Genomic DNA, 24,998 nt, shown 5'->3' with positions numbered 1-24,998 from the left:
AGCACTGCCTCCTTTCTCAATTTAGGGACCCCATCCATCCCCTTGCATTGGTCACAGATTTTTGTTCCCAGCCTCTCTCCACTGTATGGCCTTTTATCCTCTACCAGGAAATTCACTAGAAGTCACCCTACTATCACAAAGAATTGCCTTGTCCCGTCAGCTAGTGTGCAACAAACCTAATGCCCTGTGTGCTTTACATTGGACCGTGCTGGGGATCATGTTGACCACCACCTGGACCTACAAAAAATGCTGCTGATTTTTCTTTCTCAGTTTCCTTTTCCGGTTTCCAGGTTCTTCCCTCTCTCTCCTGTCTACTTCATTATCCTTATCCCCTTCTTTTGGACCTCCCGCATTCTTCCTGGCTCCATGTGTCTCTCTTTCCACACACTTCCATTTCCTGCATGGTTTTTAATTACTCTTTGATGGCGTGCTGTCCACCATGAGTCCACGAGGCTGCATCCATGCCACAATTTCTTGATATCTATTTATGATGTCTTTCCTTACAGTGAGTACTCCTCATTTAAATAGTCAGCGATTTTTCCCAAAAATCTGTCATGGATCAGGCCAGGACCTATATTGGATATCCTTGCTTTACTGTTTGATCCACACTTCGTCATCTCTCTGCTCACTGTCATGGACGTGCATCCTCTGTTGTTCCCTTCTCTTACCTCCTGATGTCTTCTCTCGTACTCTAATGTTTTCCTCTCCTGTCTCCATCTGCCAGCGTCCTCCATTCATTGTTTGATATCTCTCTGGTTATCATGTCTTCTGCCTTGTGGCAGGCAGGCGCTCAGGAGCAGGCCGAGTTAATCTCCTGTTTGAAGAAGGCACGTGAGTTCTTGCAGGTCACACAGGTGAGTGAAGAGATGGTGGGACTATGTGGTGTGTGTATAATATGTCCTGTGTGAGGAGAAGCTAGTGTAAAGCATAACCTAGGAAAGGGGTAAAACATCCTCACCCTTAGTCATAGTGTAGAAATAAGGACCCTTAATAATTTAGAAACTGAACGAGATATTGTTTGTGGGGTTCGCATGTTGAGTATTTCAGGGCTTGATTCACAAGCAGTTTTCACACATTACCTGAATTTTAGTGCTCCTTTGGCTTGTTCTGTGTTGTATCATTTCAAAAGATAAATTTACATATTTGTGCAAATTACATCCCATCCTACGTACATTCAGATATTTACTCCTGTCAAGGGCAAGAGTAAGTGTGTATCCTAGTTGAAAATGGGACGAGAATGTCCCCAACCTGGTAGGAGTGTAGGGAAATGGGGTTTCTCCACAGGGACGAAAGTTATCTGATGAATGCATACATGTACACCATGCACATTTACGCATAAATAAATGTGTACAAAAGTAAATACTCATCGAAAGCTTTGACTGTGGCGGCTTCCCACAAGTACTGATTTTTTTTGTACATTCTAAAAAAGAAAATGTTGATTTATCCCAAATGTCGGAGTAACCCTCTTGCAGTAAAATTATTTTGTTTCTGTAAATCATGCCACCTGAGATCTGTTTTTGAAATTGCATGCTAGCTTTCTGCCAAGTACATGCTATTCTGGTGTTCTGAGAGAAGCAGGTACATTTCCTCCTCATCCTCCATCTATCTTTTGCTGTGTGGGTCATAGTTAGATTTCCAAACACCTGGTATTTTTACACCATGTCACTAACTTCCAAATAGTGTTAAAAAAAACTTAAGGAAGTATCTTGGGGCATCAGCAGAATATTGTCAATTGGACCTTGGCATCAACATGATCTAATAAATTCAGTTGGCCTTGAAACCAAACAATTTCCTTCTCTGCCTTTGCGGTGAAGTCCGGGATCATTTTGCTCATCTTTGTTCAGTCTGTCTGTAGGAAAGTTTTGATTATGGGGATCATGATCTTTTCTGCGGTTGACTCTCCTGCACCATCGAGTGTGTGCGTTTCGCTCTCCTAAGGCTGAGAAAGGGCACCGATCTTGTAATTATAACTTTGACAGAAATTTTCAAAGGTGCCACCTGCTTCTTTGTAAATACCTTTGCATGACACTATTGCACTATTAACGAAGAAACATAACTTGGCAAAGAAGCATTAAAATCCCTGGTTTGTTAGGGTGAAATGACCCATAGAGTTTTACTGACAGGTAGGAGAAGCCAGACTCTTACACAGGACTCTGCTGGGTCTACCAAGCCCTTTCACGACTGAAGAAACTCCATTCAGTTTGTCCTTCGGTCTAAACCTTGCATTGATTTTGCCTGCTTTCACAAGGCCCTCCCAGAGCCAGAATCCTTGCCCAGACGGATATTACTTATATCCCAACAACTTTGAAGCATACCACTTGTTAATTAATGCAGAACTATATATTGTAAAGACCCAATCTGCAGTTACTTACTTACCTGTAACATGGGGTTTGTAAATTGGCACCTGTCATGAATCTGAATGAATCAACATCCTGGCCAGCGTCCCCAGCAGAGGAGACGATGGTGCCTAAAAAGTTACTGTGCCTTAAAAGCAATAGCTCCAAAAAGGATCTGAAGATAATGTAGAAGCTGATGTGTGGCCTGTCAATATCATTACCGTCTGAATAGACACATGCTGATGGTTGACTTTAGATGCTTTTTTATCTGGTTGCAGAAGAATGCAGAGGGTGCCAAGTTCTGTAAGATTTCAAGGTATAAAATTAGTGTTACCGGTCAGTAATTTACCCTGGTACCTATTTCCTGATATGTTTTTTCCTATTTTAATTTTTCCAGATACCTGACAATCCCCCTGACTACCAGAAATATTATCGAGAAATGATTAAGGTATGTCTTGGTCTTTCAAACTTTTTTGATTTCACTGTTTCTTCACCTGTCTCTTTCGCTTTCATTGTGACACGTTCGCCTCTCCTCCACTGTACTAATTATCAATTCTCTAACAGTATACTCAGACTCTCTGGGGACCCTCTGATGCGGTCCCCTTTCATAGTGAAATTTCCCTTTCATCACTACATCCTTTCTTCTCAGTTTATCATTATCCTCTCATCAAGTCCTCCCTTTGTCCTCTCATATACTCCAATTCTTCCCCTTTTCCAATTCAGTTAATTCCATGTTTGATTATAGTTTATCACCGACTTCCCAAACATAGCCCTCTTTTCATCCTAGTCTCACAGTGTGCCATGCATTTTACCAGGGAGCATTCCCCTTTAGCACCAGGGACTCTGCCTGGAGCACTCCTGACTGCACTGCTGAGGGTCTCAAAGCTGTGATGCTGCTGGAAGAAAAGTGCCTATTTATAACAGATCATATTCCCAACGATCGTCTGTACGATGCTGTCAATGTGGTGAGTACCACGTGGAATGTTCAGATGGTAGGCGCAAAAAGATTCTTCCCTACCGTTGGCAATCAAAGAACACCCTTCAGACCTTTGAGGGCCTGATAGTGCATTGGTAGGTCTAAAGGTGTTCTTTCCTTGCTTGGGCATTGAAGAGGAGATTAGCACACATACTTTCTATAAGGGTCCAGGGGTAGGTCCATATATTTAATTCCTTCTCTCAGATAATGAGCAGTCAGGAGATGATACTTCCCTAAGAGAAACGTTTGAGACTTCTAATTGGATACATCCAAATATCTTCATTCTGCACTTCTGTGTTGATAAACAGGGGAGACTCTTCCACCACACTATAATGCACTAGACAAGTAAAGCCCAGAACTCTGCACATTTCTCATTTGTGATGGTGTGCGCAGGAAGGGAAGCAGGGAGTAGTGATGCAAGGAGGGAATGGCATTGGTGATACCTTTATTGGCTCGAAAGATGGAGAACCTGGTGATAAGAGTTAGGAATACTCTCATCTCCTCCTTGAGGGCCATAACATGGAGGCTTGTTTTGGGGTCATATCCCCTAACTGCCTCTTTGTGGAAAAATGCACAGGAGATACAACAGAAACTGAAGCATTGAGAGGTGACTGTAAAGAGGTAGAATGAAGTCAGCTGGGGTAACAGGTTTAGGGAGGTGGAGATAGGTATGTGTACAGGTTATAGGCACCTCTTATGAAAGGTTGGAGGTGGCATAGCTAGCCTGGCGTTCATGGTACCCTATGCTTTCTTGGAAGAAGGATTTTGCTTCCTCCCATCTCTTGCCATTCCAGGCAAATGTCTCTGTGAGCATCACTTTAGTATTGGCCCTGGCAAGCAGATGTATTTGTTTTTGGAACCGGTATTGGGGAGTGTATTGAGGGTAGATAGGAAGTTTCAGACACAGCTATGATGATATGTAGGGGGGAAAAGATGGAAGTATATCTGGAGGGAGTAAAGTGGGGTGGAAACAAGAGTAGTATAGGTGGTTATGAGTAAGGCTTTGAAGGCAGGGCTTCACTACCTTCGGGATTTTATACTGACTGCAAAGTTGGTATTTGCCTATGTCCTGCATGTTCTCTCTTCTCTTTCTTTCGTTTGCAGTTATTGAGTATTCGGAACTCAGATGGAGGTTTTTCTTCATATGAGACCCAGCGTGGAGGCCGCCTGCTTGAGCTTCTAAACCCCTCGGAAATGTTTGGTAAGATCCTTCCTGTTGTTCTAGCACCACCACTGACAAAACCTTTCTTGAGGTCATAAGGCAGCCACTGTTTAGCCATAGTAGGCATTCATCATGTTAATGCATTAAAGAAGGCTTAGTATTCCTACTTTGTTTAAAATACATTTATTAGTATATGTCAGTTTACAAAACGCTTCAAAGTGACGTAGTTCAGGTAAGTTGAAGAAGTAAAAAAAAAGCACAAGTGTTCCAAGTATGGGTCTCGGTCATCCTGCCACGCCCAACATTTGGATTTGTGCAGTACACAGGGCACCACTAGGCCACAAAGTCACTGTTCCACTTCTGAGCTGATTATGATGTTAGTCCAGGCTTTCCCAAATCAAACAGCCTGGTAGAGAATCCAAGAGAAAGGATATGTTTGCACAACTTGTGTTCTACTCTACCATGCTTGCCCTCAAGTCTGTGAACTCCTCTTGTCTCCTTGGGGGGATATTCCTATTGAATATGAGGCAGAGGGATGTACATCTTGCTAGCTGCCCAGAAGATGTTTGCAACCCTGCAACAATTAATCCCAGATGCCTGGGACCTGGTGAAATACTTAATCTGTTCATGCTTGGACATGACCAACTGTTTGGGTTGGGCAGCCAGGGCCAGATTGGTGCTGCAGTACGGCACCTGGATTTGCTCCGTGGACTTCTCACCAGACATTCAAAAACCCCTCACATACATGCCCTTCGACTGCTCTAGGCTGTGAAGTGAAGGTGGACTCGACCCTTGAAAGATATAAAGAGTACAAAGCCACCGTTCGCCCTCTGGCCTAGCTCAAACTGTTTGCACACCCCCACCTCAGCCCCATCCCTTTCAATGTTTTGATCAACAGAGGCAGTGTCAATATGCAACTCAATCAACAATAAAAACATTTCTAAAGCACATAGCTATTCCAAAGAGTGTCCCAGTGCTGCAAGAGTGGAATGCCCACAATACCCAAAACAAAGATCAGGACCAAAACTATACTCAGTAAGCTAGCCCAAAAAGCCAGGTTTTAAGAGACTGGCAGGCGATTACAGGCTTGTGCTGCCAAGAAAGAACAGGAAGAGCCCCCCCTACTTCTTGCATTTAATTATTGGTGTAAGAAGCAGACCTGCTTCAGTTGAGCAAAGAACCCTAGCAGAATGAAAGTGGGTACGCCTGTCAGAGAGATTGGGGAAAAGGGTATGAATGATTTTAAAGGAATTTAGTTTGAAACGTTTAGCAACGGAGTATGAATGGAATGATTCTATAGACCTGTCTACACATATAATGTAACAAACGCAAGTCTGTCACTTCACATCAGTACAGCAGCATGTATTATTGAGATTATGTATGTTGTTGGAGTGTTAACAATTATAAATGTCATATGTATAAAGTATGTGCATGTGTAATTACTAAAACTAAATAAACTCTGTTCATAAAAAAGCCTGTTTGAGGAAAATACATGTCCAGTGCCATACAAAGCCTACCAGTCCTTTTGGGGTAGAGGCCGGGGGATTAAGCCAACAGCATTCAGGCTCCCAAGGGCAACGTCCTACCCAGACCTCACCCCCTCCACTACTGCAGCTACTACAAACCAGTTTAGACTGGCAGTTCACGGTCATCTAGTGGGAGGACATGTCACCTTTTACCTCCTCGAGTGCTGGAGCATTCACATCTGACCAATGGGTACTCCTGATCGTGGAATACAGTTATTCCCTACTCTTTCAGTCTAATCTACTGCATATGCAACAGACACCTCATCGCCTCCTGATGGACCACTTGTCCATACTCTGCAAAAAGGTTCAAATTATTTTGCAGAAAGGAGCAATAGAGAGGCTGCCAGCATCCGAGGTCGGGCTAGCTGTTATTTCATGGTTCCGAAAAAGGATGGAGGTTTTCGTCCAATCCCCAGTCTATGCCCTCTGAACTTATTTCTTCAGAATAACAAGTTCAAAATGTTCACCGTGGCCCATGTTCTATCTGCCCTGGATCCAGTAGGCTGAATGGTGTCATTGTATTTGCAGGATATCTCTTTTTACATCCCCGTCCTGCAGAACCCACAGGCTCTACCTGCAGTTTCAGGTAGGCCACAACCATTTCAGCTCTCAGTGTCCCCTTCAGCCTTACTAGTGCGCATTGGGCGTTAACGAAGGTGATGATGGTGATCACAGCCCAGCTGTAGAGGGTGGGAATACCATACTTCAACAACTGGCTCCTGAAGGAAGCCTCGTCACAAGCAGTTGTTAGCCACTTCCAGACCATGGCCAACCTGTTGACATCGTTGTGATTCTCCATCAATGTGCCAAAGTCACACCTGGCTCTTTCACAACGGCTCCACGTGATCTGAGCCATCATGGACACAGTGTTCTTCCAAGCCTTCCCTCTGCCTTAACGAGTCCAGGACACTCGGGCTGTGATCCCCATTTTTCAACCCTTGACCTGGGTTTCAGTGATAGTGGCTCTGAGGCTTCTGGGCCTTTAGACCTCCTGCATCCTGCTCATGGACCACACCAGGTGGCTTCTGCAGTGGGATTTGAAGTATCAGTGGGCACTGCACCAGGGAGACCTATCAGAGTCCATCTAGGTGTCAGAGGAATCCGCTAAAGACCTGCAGCTGTGGAACATAATATGACCAGTGGCAGACACCTCAACCTACCCCACTCTGGGTTAGTGGTTGTGAAAGATACATAATTACTGGGTTGAGAACCACATTGAAGAGGTGGAGATCAGAGTGAAGACTGTCCTCCACATCAACTTGTTGGACTTGCGAGTGGTTTGCTTGGCACTAAGGCGTTCCTCTCTATCATCAAGGAGGAAAGGCACAGGCCCTCACAGAAACCACGACAGCCATGTGGTATTCCAATAAACAGGGTGATGTGGGGTTGTCACACCTGTTCCATGAGGCTCCACATCTCTGGAGGTGGCTGGACATTCAGGGCATATGCCCGATCGCCCAGCACCTAGCAGGATCTTTAAACCCCCGGGTCGATTAACTCACCTGAGCAACATTGCCTAGCAAATCACGAATAGCAGTAACAGTCGGAGGTGGCACAAGGTATCTTCCAGCACTGGGGTGAATCCTGGCTTTGTCTATTCACCACTGCAGAGAATGCACAGTATCAAAGTTTTGTGCGTTGAAGTTCTAAAGACAGTCCTTCTTCAGAGGAACATTCAGTCTGCATTGGGGACTGGCAGTCCTGTACGCCTTTCCACCCCTACCTCTTTTGCCCAGAGTGCTGGTATCAAGAAAGACCAGTGCAAAAAGAACAGTTGATGGACGGAATGTAGACCAAATCAAAAATTCACCCACAGTCACAGATCTGGGTTTAATCCATCAGTTCTTTTGCTCACCATGCCATTCCAGTTTGGACCCAGCCATTTGCAAATCACTCTTGACCCTGTTCCCCAGGGGAACAGTCCAGCCCGAACTGTCAGGCCAGGTCCTCCCTGGACCAGAAACAAGCATCCTGGGACCGGTTTCAATGTATCACCCCTCTTCAGCCAGGCTAGCTTGAATCTGGTGGCATAGTGAGCGCAGGACCCACGTCTGGGCATACCCTTCCCATTTGGGGCGACAAATGCAAAAAGAACAGCTCATGGACGGAATGTAGACCAAATCAAACATTTAACCCCCCCCCAGTCACAGATCTGGGTTTAATCCATCAGTATTTTTGCTCACCATGCCATTCAAGTTTGGACCTAGCCATATGCAAATCATTCTTGACCCTGTTCATCAGAAAGACCAGGCCCAAGTCAAACTAGTGGCTCTGGACTAGGCAAGGAGAGTGTGGTACCTGGGACTTATGGCCATAAGCACATGCACCTTCAGGAGCGCCTCCTGTAGCAGCAGCAAAGCCAGACTATGCACCCAACCCTAGACAATCTACCCCTCCATACGTGAAAACTAAGCATCAACAGTTGCTATGTTTCAACGTTCCTTCCCAAGTGGCTGATGTTATCTCAGCAACCAGACGTCCATACAGCAAGACTTTATATGCAGGACACACGGGAGAAAATTGTCTTTCCTTAGCCCAGTAAAGCTTTACTGTGGCAACAGTTAAAGGTTCCCTTTCATCCCATTCTGCCTTCTTACGGTTACTAGGTCAGCCATCCTTTTTTAATGTCAGCAGTGCTGATGCGGTGTTTGAAGGGGCTGATTCATGTGTTCCTTCCAACACCATTAGTGGGACCTTAATTTGGTTCTTAGATACCTTGTCCATTCCCTTCAAGCTATGCACAGCTGTCTACTCATGTTCACTTCTCCTCCCCATAACATCTGTGTTGCGAGTCCATGAACAATCTAGTGCAGCCACACGCCTCATTTTTCCCAGACAATCTGGTTGTTCACACAGAAGCGACATTCCTTCCAAAGGTAGTGATGCCTTTCCACATAGGGCAATCTATCACCTTGCCCACCTTCTATACACCGTCACTGAGATTGACTCGACTGTGTGGACTCCTTAAGGTCCCTGAGTGTCTACATTGAAGGCTACCAACATGATGACCAACTTTCATTGGTTTCTCTGGAACAAAAAAAGGGGAAGCAGTGCAAAGAAAACCATCTCCCAGTGGGTTGTGTTACGCATAAATATCTGATATTGGCTAAAAGCAACCCTCAGAAGGCTTGTATGCTCATTCCACCAGAGCAAAGGCTGCTATAAAAGCACTAGCATGTGGTGTGCCAGCTCTAAACATTTCCCAGACGGCTGTGTGCGCATCCCTCCACATGTTCACAAAGCACTACTGACTAGACAAACAGATGCAGTGGGACAGGCACTTTGCCTGCTCCTGTCTGCAAGGTTTCCAGGTCGGAGCCATTCCACAGACCCTCCTGCTGGAAGGTTCTACTTTGTTATCTATTTACAAAGTGAGGAATTTGTGGTTAGAAGACTTTCTCTGAAGAACAAGTAACTTACCTTTGGTAACCCCTTCCTCGTCGAGACTTTACCTAACATACCATCTCATCCTCTCTGTTCTGTGGAACTGGCTCTTTCAGTCTTTTAATAAGATCTCAAACCCGGAAGTCTGCACAAACCATATTCTGATTTCAGTGGCCTCAGTGGCCGACAGTGTGGACAGAGATCAGTAAAGAAAATTAGGTCACCACACTGAAGTGGTACATATATGGGGGCTTCGACATCACATGCTGAATAGGATAGATCTGACGCAGACCACCACTTGCCCACGTGTAAAGGAATTGTTAGCAAAACGTTTCTGGATCCAGTCTGTGTAATTTCACAAGGTGAAGGATCTATGGCTAAATAGAGTCTCGGCCAAAAAAGACATTTCCAAAAGTAAGCAACTTTTTTATTTTGGCCATGTGTGCAAAGCACAACCTCACTCTTCACCCTGTCAAAGAGCAGAAGCTGCTTTGCAGTTTGTTCTGATTGAGGCAGAAGCACTTTACAGGCTGCCCACTGGTATTTCATTGTTCACATCAGCCTCCAATTTGCTTCAGGGTGCCACAGGTCATTGTAGTGGACAAGGGATCGGATCAGCAGTTAGGAAACTCCAAGAGATGTGGCCATCTTGGGTCAATGATGTATGTTTATATGATTTAGACAAACTCCACATGTTTTTTTTAAATTTATTTCATGCCCATTACACGGTCACTAAGGAGGATATTACCATTCATGCTCATTGATTGTTTGGTCATTAGTCTCCACTGCATTGGAAATGTTGACTAGTTTAACAGTGTGTTGTTGTTTGCATCAGGTGACATAATGGTTGATTACACCTTTGTGGAGTGTACATCGTCAGTCATCCAAGCACTCAAACATTTCCAAGACAGATTTCCGGATCACCGTGAGGAAGAGATAAGGTGAGATTGGCAGGAGGTCGGGTGGGTTCTTTAGCACGCGAAGACTTGCAGATCAAGTGAGAGATGCAACAGATGAGTGTGGTCAAGTAAAGGGCTTGTAGGGGTGGGGGAGTGAGGAGAAAGCTGTCAGGGACTTGCAGAGAGGTTAGGTGAATTATATGGGTGAGCTAAAACCCTCAAGTTGAGAGGAAACCAAGTAACAACTAGAGCACTTGACAAGACTAGTGTAGTACTAGGAAAAAGGTGTGGGGAAAAATGCAAGGCCTGTACTGCTGCCTGTGGTTTATGGTGGGCTATTTGAAGTTTATAGTGAATTAGGTAAATCCCAAGGGGAAGTGTTAGTGAATCATGCTTGGACATTATGTGAGACCTACAGAAGATCAGAACCGCAGAGACAAGTAGGTTCTCAGTTGCCAACAGTAGGCCAATTGATTGAGGATGCTTGCAGGAGATTTTGTGAGACAAAGAAGTGGGAAAACCATTAGCTATTTTGGGTTCAGATCTCAAGGTAAAGTTAAAATATAAAGCACACTGCAATTTTCTATAAAATAAGTTTCATTCTTATAAATAAGTATTTATAAGTAAGTGTAAGAAAAGGGAATCAAATTGAATCTATAAATGTCTCTATGTTCTACTTAATACATAGAAACCATGGGAAAGTAGTTAAAGTGAAGACTCTGTTGTTCAGGACAGCAGGATTAGATGTACAACTTCTTGTTGAGTAGCTTACTCACTGAGATCAATTGTAATAGGAATCCACTAAGAAAATCAAGCTGAACAATGTTGATCTCTTCTGTTCAAAAAAGATATTGAAGGACAGTTTTCTACACATAATTTGGTTCAGAAGTGGGCTGTGGATTTTGAGGTCTGTTTCCATTATAGCTTCATAGTACTTCATATAGCCTTTCCGTTACATAGCAGCATTCTTTCACTACATGCCCACTTTAATAAAGTGAATTCCAGGTGGATGCATGTAGGTATCTTCATAACCCAGCTGCGACCACATACAGGGTGTTGGGGCCAGAGCTTCTGTTCATGCAGAATGTGTGAGGTGCCGAGAAGCGATCCATCTGTGTCTTGGCCATCTCACAAACATGGCTTTTACAACAATAATGCCTGTGGTCTAAGACCCATCAAAAGGTGTTAACTACTCAGAAATTGCTAAAGAAATAAACCTTGTTATAGTGGATTGGTATTGCTTCTGCTCTTTTAATTAGCCATGCTGTGGGAGGATGTAGGAAGGGTTAATTAGAGTTTAATGTACAAGTCTGTAATAATTATAAGCTGGGCTGTCATTGGGTTGAGTCCAAAACTTGAGGTCAATGATTGGTTATATTTTATGACTGTTTGAAACTTGTTGTTCACAGAAGTCATGGACCTCCTACAATATACATGTAAGGCTAGAGCAGTTAGTTATTACTCAGTTGCACCCTGAGCAGGTTCCGATGTTCACCACTGGAGATCCAGGGCCCCAATACTAATGCATCCCAATCAGATAAGATTCTTCATTAGGGCACTTGATTCTCGATTAGTAAGGGTAGGGACTTACAAACTTACTTATAATATCAAACACAAATTAAAACACCATAACTTAACTGTATAGTCAATGCCCTGTCATTTAGTATTGACCTCAGACTGTTGCTACTTGTTTTTGTCCGAATAAGTCTTTTGAGTCACAAAATATCGGTTACTCCTCCTCTAGTTGTGAAAAGGCATGGACACCGACTCCATTGTTAGATTGTTTTTTCCACTATTGGGTTCGGGCTTGTATCAATATTTTCTACTTCAGTGATCGTTCCTTTTCCTCTTCCCTCTTGACATGCTCTGGTCATCGTTGTCAAAGATTGGCCATCCTGCCCCTTGGGTGCAGTGTTCTTCAGGGCCCCCCACCTTCCTTACCGAATCCGTAGAATGAAAAGTCATAGAAAGTGATGGAACGGACACAGTTCAAGCGATGCCCTCATTACCACTGAAAGTACCCATGAGCCGAACCCCACAGTGTCTTTAACATGTGTCTTGACGCACGATGATACCCGCTACAACTCAGAAGCAAAAAGACCATTCGGCAGCAGACAGACAGTCGCTTGATCCGCAACATGCTCTGTGCGCAAATCACCACAACCTCCATGTCTGCGGCCGCCTCTTGTTCAGACTGGTACTGAAGCAAAACTTCAGAACCAAGCCAAAATCTAGCCTGAAGCTTTGACTTCCATACGGCCCTCGAGTCAGAAGGCACACCTCAGTGCTGAGACATTAGAGCCAACAACTCCTTTGAAGCTGAAAATGCCAAAATCAGCATCAACTTTGACCATCCATTTTTTTTTTTTAAATCTGTTTATTGCATTTATGACATAAACAAAAATGTATACAACTGAGATACTTATAAGAGATAGGAGCAGAGTGGGAGAAAAGAATAGATAGGGGTATGAAGATTATAATTTGCTTGATAAATGGTCGTGGGTCTGATGTTTGGTTATCCGGTGTAGGGGGTAAGGCTACCGTGGGGGGTTGCGCATAAGAGGCGAACAGGGTGTAAGGTATTAATTTCGAGCAGGGTGTATTTGTCACAGGAGGAATGTACCTCTATGGATATAGCTTTGCAGCGGTATATCTAGGGTATGTGTTTATATACTTATCAACTGTGTTCAAGTTAAGGTTCAGATCTGAGTAGTTGCACGTGGAAAATATGCCGGTTGTGATGTCTCGGGTAATTATTATTCCATTAGGCTAGGGAGGTCGTGTTTCATCTTTTCCCTGTAGTTGATCCGCGAAGGAGTCCCATATGTCGGCACCCTTGATTACCACTCCTATGTCTCGTAATGTATGCAATATCTGTATTTCTGCATTGACCCAACGCTGTACGTCAGTTATCCAGTGGCGGGAGTCTGGGGTGCTAGGTGACTTCCACTGCGTGGCGATAAGTCGTTTGAGGATAACAAATGCTAGATCTGCGCATCTGTGTTTTTGTTTATCTTTGCTACTTCTATGTCGGATACTCAATAGGCAGGACTCAGGTGTGGGTGCCAGGGGCATTCCCAGCCATGTTGCGGTTTGTTGTGTGATGTCTTGCCATACGCGGAGTAGTGGTGGGCAGTTCCAGGTCATGTGTAAGAAGTCATCTTCCGTATTACCACATCTTGGACAATCAGGACTAGCTTGGGGGTACATAGGGTGGATTCGGTGTGGAGTCAGGTATGTCTGGTGTAGGTAGTTGAGCTGGGTATATCTGAAACGTGCGTTGCGTGATACCTCGCGCGTGGATGTGAGGGCCATGGACCATGTTGGTGCTGTGAGTTGTGTGTGTAGTGCTTTTTCCCATTTGCTCTTGGCTTGTGATTGTACTTCTTCTGGGTTGGCTCGCAGCGCGTTGTGAACCCATGAGATTCGTGTTGGTGTGCCGGTGTCTAAGAGCAATTCGTGCAGAATAGGTGATGATTGTGGTTCCCTGCTACCGTGTCCCCATGCGTTGCGTATTAAAGATTGTAATGTGCCGTACATAATAAAACCGCCCTGTCCCAGAGTATACGTCGTCGCGAGTACCTCATAGGGGATAAATTGGCCCTCTGCGAATAATTCTCCCACTAACCGGAGGCCTTTCGTGGCCCAGTCGGTGAGACACACACGGCCATGTAGTTTATGCACACCTGGGATGGCGAGTAATGGGGTCTTGGGCGAGTATGGTGGTTTTCCAGGTCCCCTATTCACGTAGCGCCGCCACACCCTTTCAGCCACTTTTAACAGGATATTACAGTGCCGCGGGAGGGCGACACACCCTATGAGCCATTCCACTGTGTTTAAAGCACCCAGATGTGTGCTCACAGTGTGGCTTTCAGAATGAGTAGGGTCTTGTAGCTAGATTAGGATCCAGTGCAGCTGAACAGCTGCGTAGTAAAGTTCAAATTGTGGTACTCCCATCCCGCCTCTGTCCAGTGGTAGACAGATCTTAGCCAAGGCCACACGTCTACGTCCGGTGCTCCATATCAAATCTATCAACAGCTTGTTCAGCTGTGCGAAAAAAGTGCTAGGGAGCCATAATGGTAGGGCAGCAAAAAAATATAGTAGTTGAGGGAGTATAATCATTTTGATTAGTGCCACTCTACCCATAGGTGATAGTGGTAGTGCACACCAGAAGGGCAACAGTCCTTTTATTGATCTAACCGTCCGGTCTAAGTTGCCTTCCTTAAGGTCAGATTCGTCATGGTATATTTGCACTCCTAGATATTTAAAAGTGCTATAAGTCCATTGTAAGTTATGCTCGGTGTATATGTGGGTCTGCGTGTCGGGTAGTCGGCGCTTGGGGAATAGACATGATTTAGCCCAGTTCACGCGTAGGCCGGATATGTCTCCAAAAGAATTCAATAATTGTAGCAGGTTTGGTAGGGATTCGGAGTGGTTACGTAAGAATATTAACGCATCGTCTGCGTATAAGGAGACTATGCGGTGTTCCATGCCATCCGGTATGCCCCATCTTGTGGCTTCATTACGCAATTTAGCCGCGAGGGGTTCTATGGCAAGTGCGAACAAAAGTGGTGATAGGGGGCATCCCTGATGTGTGCCTCTACCGATCTTGAATTTTTCCAAAGTGATGGTGTCCGTTTTGACTCTTGCTATGGGGTCTAAATATAGGATAGTTATCCAGCGTGTGAGCGCTTTACCAAATCCCATTAACTGCAGAGTTTCCATCAGGTATGGCAACCCAGTGTGTCGAAAGCTTTTTCGACATCTAGTGAGAACGCCACTCGGGAGTAGTCTGTATCAGGAGTTTCAGCTATCAAGTGCAATAGGTTCCTGATGCTGATAGAGGTGCTGCGTCCCGTTATGAGTCCGGATTGGTCTGGGTGTACCAGGGAGGAGATTATTGGGAGAAGTCGGTTTGACAGTACCTTACCTAATATTTTACAGTCCGTGTTTAAAAGTGATAAGGGTCGGTAAGAGCGTTCCTCTAGTGGGTCGCGACCCTTTTTATGAAGGACTACGATCGTTGCTTCACGTTGTGAATCTGAGAGACGACCTGTTTCATATGCCTCCTGTAACATGGTCAGATATGGAGTGAGCGTTTGCGATGGGAAAGTCTGGTAGTACTCGATCGGTAGTCCGTCTCCCCCTGGAGCTTTATTGTGGGCTAGCTGTTGTAATGCTTGCTTTATTTCGTCACTTTCGATGGGTTTGTCTAGCTCTAGTGCTTGTGCAGTAGTTAGATGATTTACGTGGGAGGTCCTGAAAAAGTCTTCTAATTGTGGTGCGAGTGGAGGAGGTTCTGCCTGATATAACCTTGCATAATAATGCTTAAATGCGTCATTTATTTCTGATTGTGTGTTCACTATCACACCAGTATCTAGGCGGATGGCGTTTATAGGCGTATGCCGCTGAGTCCCTTTTGCTAACCAGGCCAGCATGCGGCTTGATCTATCGCCCTCGGCGTGTAGTCGCGCCGTGTGGTGTCGATAGTCGAATTTTCGTAAATGGGGTTCAATGTCACCCCCATTGCTTTTTGAGTGTGATCGTGTTATTGTTAGCAGAACTATTTAAGGCCGCTTCACATTCCGCTTTACGCAATTTCTCCTCAGTGTCATGTAGCTCTGAGAGTAGAGTGCGTCGAATACCTCCTGCAGCCCCGATGCACATGCCCCTAACTACCACCTTGTGTCCGTCCCACTCGATTGCGCGTGTTGTGGCTGTTTGACTATTAATTGTGAAGTATGACTTTATGGTGTCAGCTAGTTCTTCCCGGAATGGCGGGTCGCACAACAAGGTGGGTTGTAAGCGCCAAGTAGGTGTTTGTGATGGCTGAGTGCCCCATCTCAGTGTGACGATTAGGGGGCAGTGATCTGATAGGGTTTTGGCCAGATAGTTGGCGCTGTGTATTGAGTGTGTTAACGTGGCCGAGCATAATAGTAAATCAATCCGTGTGTGGAGGTTGTGTACTGGTGAATAAAAGGAGTACTCTCTATCAATGGGATGAAGTCTTCTCCATGCATCATGTAGCCTCCGTTCTGTTATCCAGGACCTTAGCATCTCAGATATCTGCCTACTAGGGGCGCTTATCATTGGCGGGTGCGATCTGTCCATAGAGATGTCCAGTACGCTGTTAAAATCTCCTCCCCAGATAATTGGAATGGACGGGTCTTGTGAGATCTGTGCAGACGTGGCCCTCAGGAATTCCCCTTGTCCCGAATTTGGGGCATATATACCAGCTATGGTTAGCTGTCTACCATTCAACTCTCCAGTGAGGCAGACGTATCTGCCATCTGTGTCTATATATGTGTCCTGGACCGCATAAGGGACCCCTGAAGCGATCCAAATCAGTACTCCCTTGGCATATTTGGATATTTTAGTTCCATAGACAGTGCCCGGCCAGCTCTTATTAATTTCCTTTAATTCTTGTGTTGTGGCATGGGTCTCCTGTAATATAGCTATATGCACCTTGTGGCGTCTGAGATATGTATATACTCTGCGTCTTTTAGTAGGATTAGCCAGGCCCCTTATGTTCCAGGTTACAATGTTGTATGTCATTGAAGCATTTTGTGTACATAGCGCAAGCGGTGCACGTTTTTAGGTAGGATTCGCTGCGTCCCCTCACCCCTCACCCATCACCCTCCCCCCCGGAATCTGACCAACCCTTGAGTGTAGCGTGACTAGTGCATACCTTGAGGAGTTAGGAGTGAGAGGAGTATAGAAGAAAGGGGGAAAAGTGGAAAAGTGTGGATAACCAGGCACAACAGGTGCAAGAGTGGCTTCGAGCCGATTCGTGTCCATACGGGAATCCATCTGGGTTAGGGGGGCTGCTGTAGTATATGGTCCGAGGTGGCCGCGAGAACCGGCCCAATCGGATGTCGTCTTCTCCCATTCAGGCACACATAGGCCGGAGAGCGCGCAGGTCGCGGGCACATAGTGTTTATGACTTATGGAGTAGGTTGATCGCTGCATCTATGTGTTACTTTTTTAGAGGTCGTCTGCGGTGCGCGGCGTGACCGCCGGTCCCAAGATCAGTGGGGATTAGGGTAGGCTTTGCGGGGTCCCCATCGAGTCCGAGTCCGTGGTGCAAGATTCGTGGTTGTGCTGTATTCGAATGTTCGAGAACCTATTGACGTCCTTTAGTGCTTGAGCTTGCCAGTCCGCTGCTTGTTTTTCAGTAGGACGTGATCCGGTTCTGGGTTTCAAATTCCTTTTCTTACGCTTTTTTTGTGTTAGCCATTCCTTTTGCTCTGTGTGTTCATCTGTGGGGTCTGCTAAGCCCTTGGCGTGGATCCAAGTCCAAACATCTTCTGGGGGCGGAAAGACATGAGTTTTGTCGCCATCCACTACGCGTATTCTAGCAGGGTACATGAGGGAGTATGGAAAGTTCTTGTCGCGTAGTACCTTTTTTGCTTTAGTAAAAGTGGCATGTTTGCGCTGGACCTCCGCTGTATAGTCCGGGTAGGCCGTGACTTTTGCGTTTTCAGTTTCAACGGGTCCCAGCGCACGAAAGCCCTTTAGGATTTGATCTCTGTCACGGTAATTCAACAGCCTGGCTATTAATGGGTAGGGGGGGCCCTGGGCGTGCAGGACCGCCCGGAATCCGGTGTGCCCGCTCCACCGCCAGGAAAGGGGAGGCCTCCTGTTTCAGTATGTGATCTTTTAGCCAGCACTCTAGAAATAACTCTGCGTTAGGGAGCTCGATTCGCTCCGGGAATCCCATGAATCTAATGTTATTTCGGCGTGAGCGGCCTTCCACTTCCTCCACACGTCTTTGGAGCTGTATTATCTCAGATTCCTGTTGTTGTATTCGGTTTTTCATGTCCTCGATATTTGGCTGAGATGTTTCTGGAGTTGATTCGACGGTGGTTACTCTGTCCGCTAGCTTCCGGTGTTCAGTGCGTAGTATGGTGACTTCCACTGCCATCGCGTCTATCTTTCCTTCCAGGGATGTTTTAGTTTCTAATATCGCCTGCAGTACCTTGTTGATTTGTAACGAGTGAGCAGCTAGCGTTTCAGTCACTTTGTGCAGTGGATCTGAGCCCTCCATCATTGACGGGTCCCCGAGTCTGGTCTCTAATTGGCCCCTCGGTGGCTTCGGTTTCACTATAGTGGCGCTTGTTCTGAGCTCACTTCGTATTACGTTGTGGTTGAGGTGGCCAGTTTATGTGGTTACGACATTCGTGTTATGCCTTGATTACGACGTTCTTTATATACGATTAGGCGAGACTTGTCGTGTGACCATCGGTGGATGCGTGGGAGCTTGATGCGTTCTGCAAGAAGTATGCGCCGGATATGTGCAGTTGACGATTGCGCGCCGCAGCGCGCGTGTCTGTGCTTTTTATGTTAGGAGAAAATCGGCATTGCTCCCTGCAAGAGATATGTGCCGGATATTTGCAGTTGGCGATTGCGCACTGCAGCGCACGCATCTGTGCGTTTTATGTTAGGAAAAGAGAAAAAAAAAAAACGGCATTGCTCCCGGGCTGTACATAAAGCTAGGAAATGTCACTGAATCCGATTTCGTTGGTGGGTGTGGTGGTCAACTCACATAGTGCTTGATTTCTGGGCCCCCGAGTCACTCCTTCAAAAGGGCACATCGTAGTTTGAGTTCCCCTCTGAACTCCGATGTTTGGTTCGTGTAAGAGATGGCTAGCGCTCCTCGTTTTTTTGCCGGGCCCCGTACCTCCTCACGGGTCTAGCGGCCTAATCGCACTCCCCAGCGGCCGGGTCTCTCTTCAGCACACGGGCGTTCGATGTAATTGAGCAGCAGTTCCCAAAAAGTTCGGTCTTCGTCTGTTCCGCGACCCCTTCCTCAACCGTAACTGGATCGCAATCAGGCCACGCCACTATGCGCGTGCTCAGTGATCAGGCCCAGTTGTCCGTCCAGAGTCTTAAGCTGTCCGTCAGGTTGGGCGCCTGTAACATGCGCCCCCACAATGGTCAGCTCCTGCGAGGGTGCATCCGCAGCTCTCCGCCGTCCCCGCCCGCTGCGTTGGCATTCCTCCGTACCTGCGCGCAGGGTACTGCTTCTGCGACCGCCGGACCGCTCGGCTCCGCGCTGGGTCCGCGTCCACGTCTCCGTCCGGACCCCGAGCGAGCCGCTGCATCGGCCAGGTCGGGTTTCCGGGGTCTCGGGATATTATTAAACATAGAGCATGCGGGTCCGGGGGTTTTTAACGCCTGGGGACAGAGGGATTACAGGATAATTGTAGGCCGCATGCGGAGCTCTGATTCAAGCGACCGCACTCGCCACCATCTTGGCCACGCCCCCAACTTTGACCATCCATAACCAACGTTAGGCCCATCCAACAAGCAGTAACACATGAATTTCCCGCCAGTACTGTCAATATCTCCGTCACATCCAGAAAGACTTTGCCTACAAAGCAGACACTTGTCTTTGAGGGAACTCCACTTGTGGACCCTCCTCTTCATCCTGTCTCTGCCAAATTGCAAAGGATAAGGCTGCCAGCCTTTCATTCCCTTCTCCATCTACCCCTCCACCACCAACTCCTTCACCCCTGACTCCTTCTCCACCCCTGCCTCCTCCTCCTCCTCCACCTCTTCCTCCTCCTCATCCTCCCCTCACATCCTGGTACTTCTCCATAGAAGTCACAAGAATCCTGCTTCAACTCACGTAGCCCTAGTCCCTACTCTCCAGCAGCAGACTTCCAGTGCCCCTTTATCTTCATCCTACAGATGATAATTGGGAGGACTTTAATGTGGAGTCCCCAAGAGACCCTGACTTTGAGCATGTCGCTATTAGGGCTTCCCCACCAGACAATACCACCACATACCATGGTGTCATCCAGCGTACAGCTGCTTATTAAAAGATCAACATGCATGTTAACGCATGAGGATGAAGATTTCCTGGTAGGGACACTGATTAAGAACTGAATGCTCTGAGTTTCTCGCTATGCTTAAGAGTATGGTCATATTTGCCCCAGAAATTTTCAGGGTGCCTATCAAATTTTGGGTAGTAACACCCATGATTGAAAAACAGTTTAAACCTGCACCATCTGATTCCCCTATACATCATAGGCCATGCCTTCCAGCACTCCCTGGTGATTTCCACCACCTGTAAGAGAGCAGCAGCCCAAGCCAGACGTGACCCTCCCCCAGATAAGGACCATAAGCGCATTGATGTGGTTGACAAAAAGGTGGCAGTTGGTTCCCCGACACACTGGGCTATTGCCAATTCTGTGGATCTCCTGTCCAGATACGACAAGGCCCAATGGGAAGAAATGAAGGCCTTTCTCCAGCACTTCTCCACCCAGTACAGGACGAGGGGGTAGGGATTGTGGAGGAAGGGTGAGCCTTCGCTAATGCGACCCTACAGAGTGCGTTAGTGTCAGTCAGTGTTGCTGACAGAAGGGTAAACACCTCGATTATCTACGCTGCCACTCTTGGCTGCGTACTTCTGGCATTAAGCCAGAGGTCTAACAACATCTCATCAACCTGCCCTTTGATGAAGAGAACTTTTTTGCCCCACAGTTTGACGAAATGTTGAAAAAAATAAGGAAGGACACAGATTCTGTTAAATCCCCGGGTGTTTTTCAGATAACACCAACCAGGAGCTCCTTTGGGAGGCAGCAGGCAAGGAACGGGTTGAAAGCTACCTCCTCTGACCCAACAGTTATACCAGCGACAGCAGCACATCTGTCACTAACATGGAGGTAGGGGATGCACATTGGGCACTTTCCGGGACCATACCTCCAAGGGCTGAAACAGAGGCTCGTCCTCTCCTCCAGTTATTGACTTGCCCCACATCCTCCCTGGTGACAGCACACCTGTTGAGAGGAAGACCCAACAATATCTTCCCCTCTGTGAGGACGTCAACGCAGACTGGTGGTTTCTGTCTATTATTGACCCCGCCTACTGCTTCGTGATCACCTCAGACCCAGGAAACATCCAACCCTGCACACACTTGCTCAGCCCAGACCACTTCGCCCTTTATAGGAGGAGGTCCAGGCCCTCCTTCTCAAAGGGGCCATTGAGCCAGTGACCTACCCTCCAACCCTGGGGCCAGGGTGTCTACTCACAAAAAAGATGTGCCCTTAGGCCAGTCCTAGATCTCAGGCCACTCAATAGATACATCATCTTGGAACATTTCTAAACGGTTTCCCTACAAGATGTTACTGCCTGCTGCAGCAAGGTGACTTCATGCCCAGACTAGACCTGAAGGATTTGTACATTCACATCCCCATCCATCTGCTTCATCTGCGCTACCTGTGCTTCATGGTGAGTGGCCAGCACTACCAGTTCAAAGAGTTGCCCTTCAGAGTTACCACAGGCTCAAGGATTTTCACCAGATGCCTTGCAGCGGTAGCGATCCACCTCAAACAGGGTGGGACTCACCTCTTCTCCCTACTTTGACGACTGGCTGATCAAGAGTGCAGGCAGAGGGGAGTGCCTAGCCCACACCAAAGCTGCCATCTCTCTTCTCCACAGCTTGGGAGTTACAGTCAATGCCACCAAGTCCCACCTTCAGCCTCTTCAAATCTAATCCTTTCTGAAGTCTGTTCTGCATACAGTCTCAACCAAGGCCTACCCTAGCAATCAAAGGGTAGTGGCATTTCAGCAGCTACTGACTCTTTTTCAGCCACTCTGTCCTCTCACAGTTCTAACAGTGATGGTTCTCCTAGGTATGATGGCCTCATGTATAGCTATGATACCTCACACAAGTCTTGATATGCCTGCACTTCAAATATGCTATTCAGCACAATGATCATAAGCAGAAGGTCACTGGGAAGATCTAGTTTTGAAGAGGGCCAGCACCCATCGCTCTCCGCAGTGATGGGACAGCAACAACCTACCTGTAGCAGAGGAAAGCCTTTCGCAGACCCAGTTCTGCATGTGACCATCACAGCAGACATATCACTTACTGGGTGAGAGGCACACCTAGATGACATGACAGTCAAGGGTCTTTGGCAACATCATCAACAGGGTCTTCAACATCAACCATCTGGAGCTTTTCGGCATACATCTGGCCCTCAAAGCTTTCAGGGCAAGTTAGTCCTAGTGCTAACAGACAACATGACCTCCATGTTTTACCTGCAAAAGCAAGGTGGCACACACTCTCCGCAGCTGTCAGCACTGGTACAGCGAATTTGCCATTGGGCGATACACCACCAAGTGGGGATGGACAACAACTTTGCAGACCTGTTCAGCAGGACACAGCGACAAGTCAACAAGTGGAAACTCTACCCCCCAACTCCTAATTTCTTACTTCCCTTAGTGGGGGGTCTCAGAAAAAGACCTCTTGGTCACGTGTGAAAACGCAAAATGCCTAAACTTCACCTCCAGGTTTTCACCCCCCTGTCCATGGGCAATGCTTTGTGGATGAACAGGTCAGGGATCTTTGCATACACTTTTCCACCTCTCCCACTCCTACTGTACATGGTGAAGAAACTGCGGCAAACATCCCTCACTCCTTTCCTGGTGGCTCCTCATGTGGGCCAGACAACGCTGGTTCTCAACCCTTCTAGAGATGTCCATTGCTTCACACAAGGAGCCCCCCAACAGGCCGGACCTTCTCACACAGAACCAGGGCAGAATCAGACATTAGGACCCCAGGAATCTCAACCTAGTGATTTGGCTCCTACGGTCCTAGAGTCTGGTTACCTTAATGTACCTCAAGAGTGTATGAACCTAGTAAAGGAAGCCCGTAGGGCTCCCATGCACACTTGCTATGCCGCTAAGTGGAAGAGGTTTGTTGGCTACTGTACCTAGAACCGCCTAAACCTTCCTACATCAATGATCTAAGACATAATTTGTTACATCTTACATTTGCAGAAGTCACGTCTATCCTGTACCTCGATTTGGCTACACCTAGCTGCTATTGTAGCCTATATACAGAACAAAGAACACTCCTCACTCTTTAGGATCCATGTCAATAAAGCCTTCATGGAAGGGCCTACATGCGTCATCCTACCCAACACCACAGCTTTTTGTTGCCTCATAAAGATCATTCCATATCAAAGGCAGGTATAGCCGGATGGATTGTCAAATCTAAACCTGCTAACTTGAAGCCAAAAGAACACTACCTGCACACCAGACCTCACTCCACCCACAAACCGAGCACAACTATGGCCTTTCTTCGGAACATACCCATAGCTGGTATCTGTAAAGCTGCCACATGGTTACCTCCAAACACCTTCACAAACCATTATTGTGTGACTCTGTTTTAGACATCTGCACCATCCACTGACTAGCCGCTGCTCAAGGGAATACTACTTTACAGTTGATGTAGAACATGTGTATCTGCAGCCACACATGCGAAAAACAAATTACGTTACGTACCCTGTAAGCATCTATTTGTCGTTTGTAGTGCTGTAGATGCACATGCACCTCCGCACCTCACCAGAAGCCAGAGTTTGCTACAGATATCTTCAACCCAAACACATGGTCACTATATTATCTTACTCACTAGTCCATCCTTACTCTCAGCCGTTGTCCGGAAAACAATCTAACGGAGTTGGTGCCAATACACATTTACAAATAGAGGAGGAGTCAATGATACCTCATGACTAAAAAGACTTCTTTGAACAAAAACGAGCTGCAGCTGGAGCCCAACTCTAGAAGCGGGAGCATGCAAATGCTTAGAGGGTAAGTAACATAATCCTAATTTACTAGGTATGTAAAAAGAATAGATAAAATTAAGATAAGCAAAGAGAAAAGAAGGTGTTGAAACCTTTGGAGTAGAGATGCAACATCAACATTTTCTACACACTAGTTTTACAGTAACATTGGAAATAAGGCCAATGTTATCCTCTGCAGGTGCACTCTGGTTGACTCAGAATTTCACACTTTGTTGGGCTCTAATGTTATCGCTAGAGCTTTTTCTTAGTAGATTCGGGTTTGTGTGAGAGGTACAGGTTTTGGATCTCTGGACCCAAATCTGTGCTGTGACCAAACTGAAAAATTAACAGGACTGAAGCCGGAGCAGATGAGTTATCAGTATCAGAGAATATAAAAGGTGTCCCACATACATTCTCCATGCCTAAAAACCTTTACCCAAGCTGCAACAACCCCACCTCATTGAAGCCTGAGGTATGAATCCAAAGATGCAGCTGTGGACTAAGTGGTGACAGTGAGATCTTTTAACTGGTGTCCATTTAGGACAAAGTCCAAAGTTACTGTAGTCCTGCACACACATGAGGACCCTACTGTTGTAATTTCTTTCAGTGGACCACATAACACTCTGGAGTGTTAGGTGTACCAGAGCACTAAATGTCTATCTCTCTGGATCTGTTTGCTTCAATCAAGATTAATTTGTTTTGGGGTCAAGCACAAGACTTAGGGGGGAATTAACTCTATGAAGCCATTGGCTTCCCTAGTTCCTAATCTGAACGTGACTTAAGTGTTTGTTTGATCAGGCCCTTCCAAGTCCAATGGATAATAACAGATCAGAATGGAGACTTCGTGGAGTCCCACTGGAGAATCTCAGACCTGATTATAGAGTGTGCCCATCTGGCGAGTTCTACAGAGTTCTACTGAAACACTCTATTATCGCAGCTCATGAAAGAGACCCAAGGAATGGAGTCACAAGGACTTGGGAAGCAACAGATTGGCCACAAATAGCAGCAGACATGCCTTTAATGGTCACAGATGCCACAGGATGCACTGGCATCATTTGTTACAATGATATATTTCTTGGGAAGCGTACATACTATAGTAGCATGTTTTTCAGGTCTACATTTTGTGTACCCACTTAGCATA

General features: G+C 46.4%; 1 protein-coding gene across 1 annotated transcript in view; it reads left to right on the top strand.

The window, feature by feature from the left end:
- LOC138283405 (lanosterol synthase-like) overlaps positions 1 to 24,998 on the top strand; it is a 204,966-nt gene that overhangs the window by 129,877 nt on the left and 50,091 nt on the right. The window contains exons 12-16 of the mRNA XM_069221371.1: positions 783 to 854; positions 2,734 to 2,784; positions 3,152 to 3,301; positions 4,417 to 4,513; positions 10,220 to 10,325. Of these exons, the coding sequence (XP_069077472.1) occupies positions 783 to 854; positions 2,734 to 2,784; positions 3,152 to 3,301; positions 4,417 to 4,513; positions 10,220 to 10,325 (476 nt within the window). The remainder of the gene's footprint in view (positions 1 to 782; positions 855 to 2,733; positions 2,785 to 3,151; positions 3,302 to 4,416; positions 4,514 to 10,219; positions 10,326 to 24,998) is intronic.

The sequence above is a fragment of the Pleurodeles waltl genome, chromosome 3_1 (genome assembly GCF_031143425.1).
Source record: "Pleurodeles waltl isolate 20211129_DDA chromosome 3_1, aPleWal1.hap1.20221129, whole genome shotgun sequence".
Lineage (NCBI taxonomy): Eukaryota > Metazoa > Chordata > Amphibia > Caudata > Salamandridae > Pleurodeles > Pleurodeles waltl.
The sequence above is the reverse complement of the archived record's forward strand: the minus strand, read 5'-3'. Positions and strand labels throughout refer to the sequence as shown.